The sequence below is a fragment of the Durio zibethinus genome, chromosome 17 (assembly GCF_047325235.1).
Source record: "Durio zibethinus cultivar Kanyao isolate XHJ-2024 chromosome 17, ASM4732523v1, whole genome shotgun sequence".
In the NCBI taxonomy this organism is placed as follows: domain Eukaryota; kingdom Viridiplantae; phylum Streptophyta; class Magnoliopsida; order Malvales; family Malvaceae; genus Durio; species Durio zibethinus.
This window is the reverse complement of record NC_143178.1, coordinates 7,810,670-7,821,913: the sequence shown is the minus strand read 5'-3', so window position 1 is coordinate 7,821,913 and position 11,244 is coordinate 7,810,670. Positions and strand designations below refer to the sequence as shown.

General features: G+C 30.6%; 1 protein-coding gene across 1 annotated transcript; it reads left to right on the top strand.

Moving 5' to 3' along the window:
* Window positions 1–4,603: 4,603 nt before the first annotated feature.
* LOC111288086 (cytokinin hydroxylase-like) lies at window positions 4,604–7,718 on the top strand. Its single transcript, XM_022878851.2, has 4 exons — window positions 4,604–4,984; window positions 5,139–5,368; window positions 5,911–6,519; window positions 7,177–7,718. Exons 1-4 carry the CDS (start codon window positions 4,687–4,689, stop codon window positions 7,603–7,605), a joined length of 1,566 nt encoding a protein of 521 aa, XP_022734586.1. The 5' UTR covers window positions 4,604–4,686; the 3' UTR covers window positions 7,606–7,718.
* Window positions 7,719–11,244: the final 3,526 nt, after the last annotated feature.

Here is an 11,244-nt window from a genome sequence, read left to right as displayed (position 1 = left end):
TAGCTTCTACATGAACTTTCCTCAAAACGAAGATCTACCATTAAATCTAACATGATCACCCCGATCCTATAATCTGGAATCCAAGCTCCACTCATTCTCTCCACTACTCTCTTGGCTTCTTCAAACTTCTCAAATTGCACAAAGGCAAATTCTCTTTCTCTTTTGCTCTTTTTCTAAGAGATGAACACATCCGTCACTTTCCTGTGATTTTGGAAGACCTCTATAACCATCGCGAAGGTAGGATTATTGTTAACAAAGAACAAGAATACTTCCAAACTACCTTCTTGCTTCTAGGATGACAAAAAAAAAAATGATGATTGAACAATGACTCAATTTATGAGTATATATATGACTTTTTTTTTTATGAGTCTATCAAATTTTGAATCTTAATTAGTGAAATGAAGAGGTTAATATTTATCAACAAAACATGTGACTATTGGCTTTTAATTACACAAAATTTAAAATTTAAAATTTAAATAGTGAACTGATTAGGTGATAAATTTAATAATGGCTATATAAAAATTCATTATTTATATATTTATTGAATTATGGAAAATTATCCTATCAAAATACCTCAAAAAGTTGAATCCCACTTGAAAAATTATGAGAAAAAAAAATACATTTATCATTGCTTTGTTAATCTCATGTGAAGTTTAAAAAATTTATGAAATTATATATAAAAAACTCTTGAGATTAATCAATTACCCTATCTATTATATTAATGTGCACGGAAATTTTTCTTTTCAAAAGGGTTAAAATTCCCTATTTGTTAAACTAAACATGGTTCAATTTGTAATGTCTAAACTCATAATAATGACGCTAATTTCGCAAGTTGTGATAAATATAAATATGGAGGCACAATATATAAAATATTTGTTGAGTCCCACGAAACTTTCTTAGTGTATGTACGTAGCAGAAAACGTATAGTGGAAAGCATAGCCAAAAAACGAGCACATGTCAGTTTGAGGTTACGAAATTGTATCCATGCGAAAGAAATTAAAATTCCGGACAAGTAGCTTTCAGGTTTTTTCTGGTGGACGGCGATGCGTTTTCCACGTTTTTCCTTTGATTTTGTAATATTCCTGTTGTGGGGTTGAATTTTCCTGTCATTTCGTGGAATTCAAGCTGTACAAATTTTGAGTTAATATCTAACATTGAATCTAACATCAACATAAATCACACTACACACACTTTATGCATGTCATGTTTGTTTCCTTTTTTTTTTTTTTTTCTTATAATTCATGTCACCTTTTATTTCACCGGCCATTAAATCTATTTCCACAGCATGATCATTGAAACTGATCAACTTGCTTTGAGCTAATTAATATGGGATATAAATTTATATATATATATATATAATGCTTTTAATTTAATAAAGAGAAACGTTAATCGGTGTTTATACATATTAATTTGATATTTATAAAAAAATTATAATTAATCATGTACGTAATTTAATTTGATTAAAATAAATATTAAATGAAAAATACATAAAATTTAAAATAATACCTTAATCAGTGGTCAGATGTACATGTACGTCCAGATCCTATATAAAAATGTGAAAGCACTGTATAGACAAAAGGTAATGCACGATCATAGTGACTTTTTTGAGTTTTTCTATTCAAACATAGAGGCCTGACTATCATTTAAGTTTTCAACTTGTTATGCTACTAATTGTGTCCTTGACTACTATTTTTTTTTCTTTGTTTTGCTTCATTCTCTTTCCTTTGTTTCTTCTCTCACCAGCCCTCAAACAAGTTGAAAAATGATATATTATATACAATAAATCATTGAAAAATGATACAACATTGAAGTATATATAACAGCCAAATTCATCGGATAAAAATATACACGAAATGCATAAATAGTGATACAAATCGTTTCTTAACTAAATTTAAATGAAGATTCAAAGGAGAACTTAGGAAAAAAAATCATTTTCACTGTGTGTAATTGAAAATTAATGTACTTCTCAAACCAAGGAATAATTCTCTAGTCTAATTGGATTACAAACAATAATAAATAAGCTTATTTTTTATTAAGTTTTTACAAAATAAACATAAAAATTAAATCACAATATAGTTGACCATTGAATGCTGTAGCAATATGGTACCTTCTCTGTTTGAAAATCTCTATATTTGCATGGAGCTCGAGGGAGGGAGGGAGGGAGGGATTGTTGGCAGAAATCTTAATTCCTTTCAAACCATACCTCGCACAAAATCTAAGATCTAATTAGGATGGTAATAAATAATGGTTAAGTGACTTTAGACTTTTTTTTTAGAGTAAATAATTTTGTATAAGAATGAATATATAAAATTCAAAACTTCAAGTGTATTTTTAATAATTTATTAAAAACCGATAATTTCATACATTCATTCAAGAAAAACATGCACCAATTTGGACTTTCTAATATTAGGTGTTTAATATCTTTTCATTGTCTTAAAATCTTTGTGTACTTTTGACTTTAAGGATTGTATTTTATACAAAATAATAATAATAATTATATCTTTTTAAACAATGACGTAAAACACTATAATTCAGTTGAAAAGATCATGGAATTATTTCAACAAGATGTATGTATACGTATATAGACAATATGAAGAGAGAAAAGAAATGAGATATAAAGGAGAGATTAAATTTGACTTAATTTTTTTGGCCAAAAAATTTGTTTTCATGCCTAAAGGCTAAAACCACCATTAGTTATCGTATAATCGTTTCACAAATGTGCTCATAAACTTTGTATTTGGGACAGATATTGAATATGAAAATGTTTCTTCTAAAGTGTACAAATTAATTAGGGTTCATAAATATTTATTAATATTATGCAGCAGTGTGTATGTTTAATCTGTTTTCGCATGAGCTTTCATTACTGTTATAAATACTAACTAATTAATATACTTAGATCTGACTGGGTTTTGACCTTCTCATCTCAAATTCCGAACAGTGACTCAAACTTAATAAGAATATCTAATATTCCTCAAAGAATCCAAAAGAATTTCTCTTTTCCACTGTCCAAACACCAAATATTTGGAATGAAAAGGATTATGCTTTAATTTTTATGGAGGAGGCTAAAGCCTAAGGAATATTTACAATCAGGTATAATTAATTTGTATAAAGTATTTTAGTATTTTTTTAGAATAGTATGAAAATTTATCATATTCATTGATAATTAAAATTTTAAATTTTATTATCATGATTGAGAGGGTGACACTTATATTTTAAGGTATGTAAAAAAATTAAAAATTAAAAAAAATTGGCAACCTCTTAATCTCTTAGATATTACTTATAATTAATCAATCACAATTTAAAGTTGTGTGAAATCTATCAAAATTTTTTATTTAACCTACACTTATAAGTGGTGAATCTCTACATAATTCTTTTATTAAAATTTTTGGATTTTTACTAATTTTTTGAGATTTTTTAGAATTTTTAAAATTTTTAAAAACATTTCAGTTTTTTAAAATAATTTTTAGATTTTTTAGAATTTTTTGAATTTTTAAAATTTAAAAATTTTATAATTTTTAAAAACATTTTAGTTTTTTAAAATAATTTTTAAATTTTTTTAAAATTATTTTTAACGATGATGTGATATTGATTGAAATTTTTGATACGTATCAAGTATCTTATTATATACTTATGTCATGTCAAACAGTTTGACTAATAGCATTAATCTAAAATATTAAAGTAGATGACGAAATAAAAATTGAAGTATTAAATTGATAATTTTTTTTATTTAAGTACTAAATTAATAGAAAATATATAATACGTAAATTATTTTATTTTTAACCCTTTTATCCATTGATAATTAAAATTTTAAATTTTATTGTCACGAACCGATAAAGATGACATATAACTTTTAGGATATATTAAAAATAAAAAAAAATTTAAAAAGAAATGAAATATGTGGTAACCTTTCAATTTCGGCAAATATTACTTACAATTATTCTACTATAATTAATTAATTAATTAATTAATTATAATTTTAAATTGTGTAAAATCTATTAAAATTTTATATATAACCCACATTTATAAACGGTGAATCTCTATATAATCTTTTAATTACTTTGTGATTAAAAAAAATTACGGTTTAATTGGGGCGATTAATCTTCCTATAAATTCTCGACATTTTCAAAAGTCCACGTGTAATGTGGAAGCCAGTTGCAAAGTTACAAAAGCATCCGACGTGGGGGAAAGCAATTGGACAGAAGATCAAGAAAGTACGGGCTGCGTCAAAACGATATATATTCCGACCGTGTGTGTTAAACAATTAAAGCCGCAAGGGGACCAAAACTCGATAAGGGAACCAAGGTTTGACGAAGACAAAAATCAGGCTGATCGACGAAACCAAAACCAATATATTTATATGAAATTTGTCCATTAGTATTACTAGTATATTATTTAATTTTTATACAAAAGCAGCATACACAACAATTAAAGCAGATTTAAAAAAAAAGATTCAGCAGGAAATTAAGACTTGAAAAACGTACAAATCCAAAAATGGGTGGAGCAAATAGTCAAAACTCCGACATTTGAACTCCCCTATCCCTCCTTCCTCTTCTATAAATACCCATTTCATTCTCTTCTTCAATCATCAAATTTACTCGTAACAAATTTAGTTGGTACCTCAAGGTGCTTATATACAAAGAGCTGTAGCTAGCTAGAGAGATCGAGAGATCAGATTATACTTATATAATGGGGTTTTTCAAGTTATCCCAAGCTTTTTTCAGCACAGCCATGCTGGCTTTTCTTCTCTATGTGTTCTTGAGATTGTTATTCTCTTGCTGGATTCTGCCCATTCGAGCTTACCGAAAGATTAAGAAGAATGGGTTTGGAGGTCCAACTCCTAGTTTTCCGATGGGAAATATTAGAGAGATGAAAAATACTAGTAGTAAGATTAATATTAATTATTCTTCACTTGGATCCTCTGTTATTTCCCATGATATACACTCCACCGTGTTTCCTTACTTTGCTCGGTGGCAAAAATCTCATGGTAAGTTTTTGGTTCTTGTCATATAATTCACACGTCTCTCTCCCCCCCCCAAAAAAAAAATGAAAACCCTTAATTTTATTTTTTTTATTAAAGAACTACGTATGTTTTGGTTTGGTTAAGTGGGGTTAAATTAACGTTTGTGTTTGTCATGCAGGAAAAGTGTTCATCTACTGGCTGGGGACGGAGCCTTTTTTATATATTGCAGAGCCTGAATTCCTTAGGAAAATGTCATCAGGAGTCCTGGGAAAGAGCTGGGGGAAATCCAATGTGTTTAAACATGATAGAAAGCCTATGTTCGGAAGTGGTTTGGTCATGGTTGAAGGAGATGATTGGGTTCGTCATCGCCATGTTATTACTCCTGCATTCTCTCCACCAAACTTGAAGGTCTCTCTTAATTAGTTTCTCTTCATTTTTATCTCACAGTCATCAAGAAAAAAAACTAATCTAAGACTCCATCCTATACACTTCCGCTGGTGGAAAAAAGGACGTTAATTTTGTTCATAAAACTGCATTTTCTGCAAGTCACAGCTTGTTCGAAGTGCAAAAGTCTAAAATTATGCAATAGAAAACTTGGTCACAATCCGTTAACCTGAAGATGGCCTGTACACGGTGGTCACGAAAAAATTAATATAGTCTCCTTAAATGGCAAAAGGCTCCATTGATTTTCAGAGAATTCATGACCAAAAAAGAAAATAAAAGAGGGCATTAAAAACATCTTTACAAATTGAAATATTATACACTTAAAATTTACGTCTTAAAACTTATATATATATATATATATATATATATTTTTTTTTTCCTTTTCTGGATAAATGAATAAGTTAATGGATAACAATTTAGGTTTGATCAGATAGTGATTTGTTACTCGTCAATTCAAATCCTTGTCTTTTTCCTGATGAATTATATTTTTTTTTCTGATAATGTAGGCTATGGCAAGATTGATGGTGGAACCGGCCGCAAAGATGCTCGAAAGGTGGGCTACCCTAATAAATTCTGGTAAACCTGAAATCGACGTTGAAAGAGAAATCACAACAATGGCGGGGGAGATCATTGCAAGGACAGGCTTTGGGTTGAGCTACCAAAACGGGAGTAAAGTGTATGAAAAATTGAGAGCCATGCAAATCACACTTTTCAACTCCAATCGCTACGTGGGTGTTCCTTTTAGCAAATGGATATGCCCTAAGAAAACCCTAGAAGCCAAGAAACTTGGCAGAGAAATAGACCAGCTCCTATTATCCATCATAGACAATCGTAGGAAGTCTTGGGATGGATCCCCTCAGATTGACTTGCTCGGTTTTTTGATGGAAGGCAACCGTGTCGACGGAAGAGTGGGGAAGAGCTTAACAGCAAGGGAGATTGTTGATGAGTGCAAGACTTTCTTCTTTGCTGGTCATGAAACCACCGCATTGGCTCTCACGTGGACATTGCTGCTTTTGGCCATGCATCCAGACTGGCAAAGTCAATTGAGGGAGGAAATTAGACAAGTGATTGGAGATGAAGAGATCGATTACACCAGTCTTGCTGGCTTAAAGAAGGTAATTATTGATTTATATGATTATTCTTCTTCCATTTCCGTGATTATTATTATTATTTATTAGAAAAAAAGTTATAATATCCCATCTATTTCTTGATCAATTTTCACGCACACATATCTTTCGTGAGCCAGTCTGAGAATTTTCCCATATCCTTGAAGTCAAAATCTTGAACCGTGTTGAGTGGAAAGTTCAACAATAATATTCCATGTCAAAGGTTGAAGTTGGACCAATTGGCTAACATGTCATCAGCATCATATGTAGAAACAAACTGCTGCTTTTGGCAATTTGGCAACTCCCAAATAGTTTGGACTTTGCCCTAAAAAAGAAAACCCAGAAAGGCAGTTCAACCGACGTTGCTAGTGATAGTTCAAAAACTTGAAACTACTAGTTTTGGTTAATTTAATTGGGGTCTCGATCCCAATCGGCCAACTTAGAGTCCTCTTCAGTTCCACCCATTTCAAATATTGATTTTGTTCTTGTTACGTGGACAAATGTCATGGTTGATAAAATATATCCGTCCTGTTAAATATTGATTAAACGAATTTCACGTGGAATTATTTCTTTTCTCCATTTGTGTTTTCCCTTTTTTTTTGGTTTAATTTTGGTAAGTTTTATCAAATGCTTACAAAGATATAATTGTGTGGCTATGACATGCAGATGGGATGGGTGATGAATGAGGTGCTAAGACTGTACTCACCAGCACCAAATGCACAAAGGCAAGCAAGAGAAGATATAAAGGTGGATAATCTTGTTATCCCCAATGGAACCAACATGTGGATCGACGTAGTAGCCATGCACCATGATCCAGCCATATGGGGCGACGACGTTAATGAGTTCCGGCCGGAGAGGTTTAAGGATGACCATCTATACGGTGGTTGCAAGCACAAGATGGGGTTCTTGCCTTTCGGGTTCGGAGGGAGGATGTGTATAGGGAGGAATTTGACAATGATGGAATACAAAGTTGTCTTAACCCTTATGCTCACTAGGTTTTCCTTCTCCCTCTCTTCAAGTTATCGTCATTCACCTTCTATTTTGCTTTCCCTAAGGCCTAGATATGGACTGCCTCTCATAGTTCAACCCCTTTAGGTTCTTTTTTCCTGTGGTATAGTCGGATTAGATTTGTTGAAAGGTGAAGTTGTATTCTCTTCTTTTCAATCTGTTTCTTTCCTTACATGAATGTATTGTTTGCGCCATGCATATACAATGCGTTCAAACTTTCCTTTGGTGTTTGTGTATTATATATGGTAAATAATGGAAAGTTATTAAAGCAAAATGTTCAGTTTCTCTGAATTCATCATCTGTTTCTGTCTATTACATATATTTCTGTCTATTAATTTGAACATGTAGCTCAATTGTATACTATGTCTTCTCTATACCGGATCTAGGGTATTTGATACTTTTGTATACGTTCTTCTATCATTGTCACCCAGCAATTATATTTGACACTTGCTGTAAACTATATGCACAAAAACAGATTTTCTACTTCAGAATCTTGGCACTAATAATTAAACCCGGAAAGATTATTTGATACACATCTTAATGTGAGCTGTCTAATATAGATTAATATTTTATACACTGACATTGTAGACATTTCATATACTATCAATCAACTAAATGTTGCCACTTTATTAATGAAAAAGTTTAAAGATTTAGAAGCCCTCAAAGATAACTATCTTTAAATTTTATTCTTGAATATTACACATAACTTCCTCTTACTGCTCAAGCTTTTGAGCCACTTCTGCCATGTCTGAACTTTTAACCTTGTAACCCAGAACTGCCAAAAGCTCATCCATTCCACAGTCTTGTTGGGCGAATTCTTCCTCCCAAATCTTGGCCTTTCCGGTTGTAGAACCTCCGCAGAGGGATGAGCTACCCACAGTTATGAAAAACTGTTGTTGAAGACGATGAGATGACAGGTTCAAGATCAAGATTCAAGAGATTTCTTGAGTTATTGGCTAGTTACGAAAATTTTGGATTTGGGGATCTGATAACCTTTGATACTTGATTATGGGTAAGGTACAAGAAAGGCATAGTGCTTTTGCTCCTCCATTAAAGATTGTTGAAGGTCGAATGTGGTGTTCCTCCATCAAAGGTTGTTGAAGGCCGAATGTGGTGGTTGGAGTGGTGGCTACTTGTGATTGACATGAATCATGATGGTAGCTAGGGTTTTTTTTTGTTAAATTGTTTAAATTAAAGTAGAATTTTTTCTTTACCTAACAATTTTAGTTGTAATTATAACTTTGAATATTATATTTATTCAATATAGTAATATTATTTTTACAAAATTTGAACTCTTAAATTTAAACAGTTCATCAAAATTTATAAATAGATTTATAAAATTAATTTAAAAATTCTAAGTAATGATTAAGTTTTTGTAGAAAATAAAAAAATAAATTAGTTTTTAAAATAATGTTCAAGAATAAAATTTAAAGATATTTTTTCACTTAAGGACTTTTAATTTTTAAAATTTTTCATTAATGAGGTGACAACATTTAGTTGATTAATAGTGTATGAAATATATACATTATCAATATATCAAATATAAATCCATATAATATTTAGATATTATCATTATAATTTATATAATATTAAGATTTCATTTCATTGATTTTTTTATTAATCTTTTATATTTATATCTTTTTTCTTCTAATTCTTTTTTTTTTTGCTAAAAAAACTTCATTTTATAATAAAAATATCAATCAAACAAACATAATTTTCTGCTACCTTTTGTGCCAACTTATCCACGTGTTTCAAAAATTTTATTTTCTCTTTATAGATACTAAATTTGTCCGAGCTTTTGAATTGGATCTTGATTTAAAATTTATCGGACATATCAGGTTCCCAAGCCCGAAGCCCAATTTCATTTCAACTGAACCTAAGACCCGATTTTGATTAGGCTTGAGGTCCAATTTCGTTTCTAAGCCCAAAATTTGTTTATCTTTTATTTTATTAATTTACTAATTAAATAAAAATACAAAAAAAAAGATAGAAAAAAAATAAAAACAGAAAAACAAAAAGGGCCAATGGCAATGGGTGCCATGCACAGCACCATTACTGCCCCCTATTCCCCCTGTTCACCCCTATTCACCTCTATTTAACCTTGCAAACTATATAGCACCCAAACCAAATCTCTTGTGCCCATGTTCACCAAAGGCTTATAAAGTACTAGCCCCACTCACGCATTGCCATAGACGGATCCGCTCTCGAGACCAGGCTTTCATACACCTAGCCGCTCAGCACTTATCTTCACCCCCTTCCACAAGCCTCTACTACACATGATTTTATCTTGTTCAGAAAATCATACCCATAAACCCAATTACCCATCAAACCATAAGTATAAAAAAAATTAATAGAGAAAATCAAAAATAAAATCATAATCCTCTTCTGACCCAACACTAAAGCTTTCCTGAAAAAAAAAATTAGCTTAGCTTAAAAAAAAAAAAAGAAAAGAGGGGTTTGGCCGAAACTTTAAAGGTTGATCTAGGCCGTTCGGGACACTTTCGGGTGAAACCAAGTCCAGATCTGTGTTTAGGAGGACGAAGAGGATCTTTTAGGAGTTTTTGAAATTTTCTGACCAAGGCCAATGATCGGTTGATCGATTTAGAGAAAAAAGCTCTTAGAGAATGAGAGAGGGTAGAGAGAGAAAGAACTAGAAGAAATGAGCTAAAAAAATTGAGCTTTTATAGAAACTAAGAAAACCCAAAACGACATCATTTCAATAAGTGTCAAAACGACATCGTTTTAAGCACCCAGGATCCGAGCATCAACTTGTGACTCAACTTGAGGTCCGTGCACTCGACTTGATGACCTGCTTGACCTTTGGCTTCTGACCAGTTCAACTGAATCGACCTAGATCGAACTAGACCTGCCCCTAATCATTGAATTCGATTAGATTGTCGAACCAATCGGACTGACGTTGATCGAACCATTGATCGGTCCGGTTTAGGTAAACTTTTTTTTTGAATTTTTTAAATATTATTTTTGTTATTTTTAATTTTATTATTAATATTTATGTATGTTAAAATGTTTAAATTTGAGAGAATAATTTTTTTATATGATAAAAATTTGTGATAATTTTGTTATTTTAAAAATAAATCTTATAAAATAATACAAAAATAAGAAAAAAAAATTTTTATTCGATGATAAGATTTAAAAGTATTTTGAGTGGTGATACATATGCAATCTCTAGGCAAAAATTTTTTTTAAATATTTCCAGTGTATTGGAGTATTTATAAAAAATTTTTAATACAATAAAATTTTTTCTTTTTTGCTATAAAATAAAAATAAAAATTTGTTAAAAATAATAAAGTGACAAAAAATGAGAAAAAAAAATTTTATCCAATGACGAGATTCTAAAAGTATTTCGAGTAGAAATACTTTAAAAAATTTTTAGGTGAGAAGATTTTTTAAATATTATCAGTGTATTTGAATGTTTATAGAAAATTTTTAATATAATAAAAATTCCTCTTTTCTCCAAAATTTTTAAATAACAAAAATCAAAATGTCAATAAGATTTCTAAAGAAATAAATAAAATATGTGTGTCAACATATTAGCATCTTACATTGCATGCATAACATAGTTTTTACGAAAAGTAAATTCGAGCCTCTAAGAATGAGATTTTAAGGTATTCCGAGAAGCGATGCCTAAGAAATCTTTAGATGAGAAAAGAGTTCTTCTAATGTTACCAACGTATTGAAATATTTTAAGAATTATTTCAATAAAAG

Bases quoted from the DNA above. Each gene is read 5' to 3' on its own strand.
- LOC111288086 (XM_022878851.2), top strand. From the start codon at position 4,687: ATGGGGTTTTTCAAGTTATCCCAAGCTTTTTTCAGCACAGCCATGCTG. The intron at 4,985-5,138 runs GTAAGTTTTTGG...TTTGTCATGCAG, and splicing joins TCGGTGGCAAAAATCTCATG to GAAAAGTGTTCATCTACTGG. The intron at 6,520-7,176 runs GTAATTATTGAT...TATGACATGCAG, and splicing joins GTCTTGCTGGCTTAAAGAAG to ATGGGATGGGTGATGAATGA.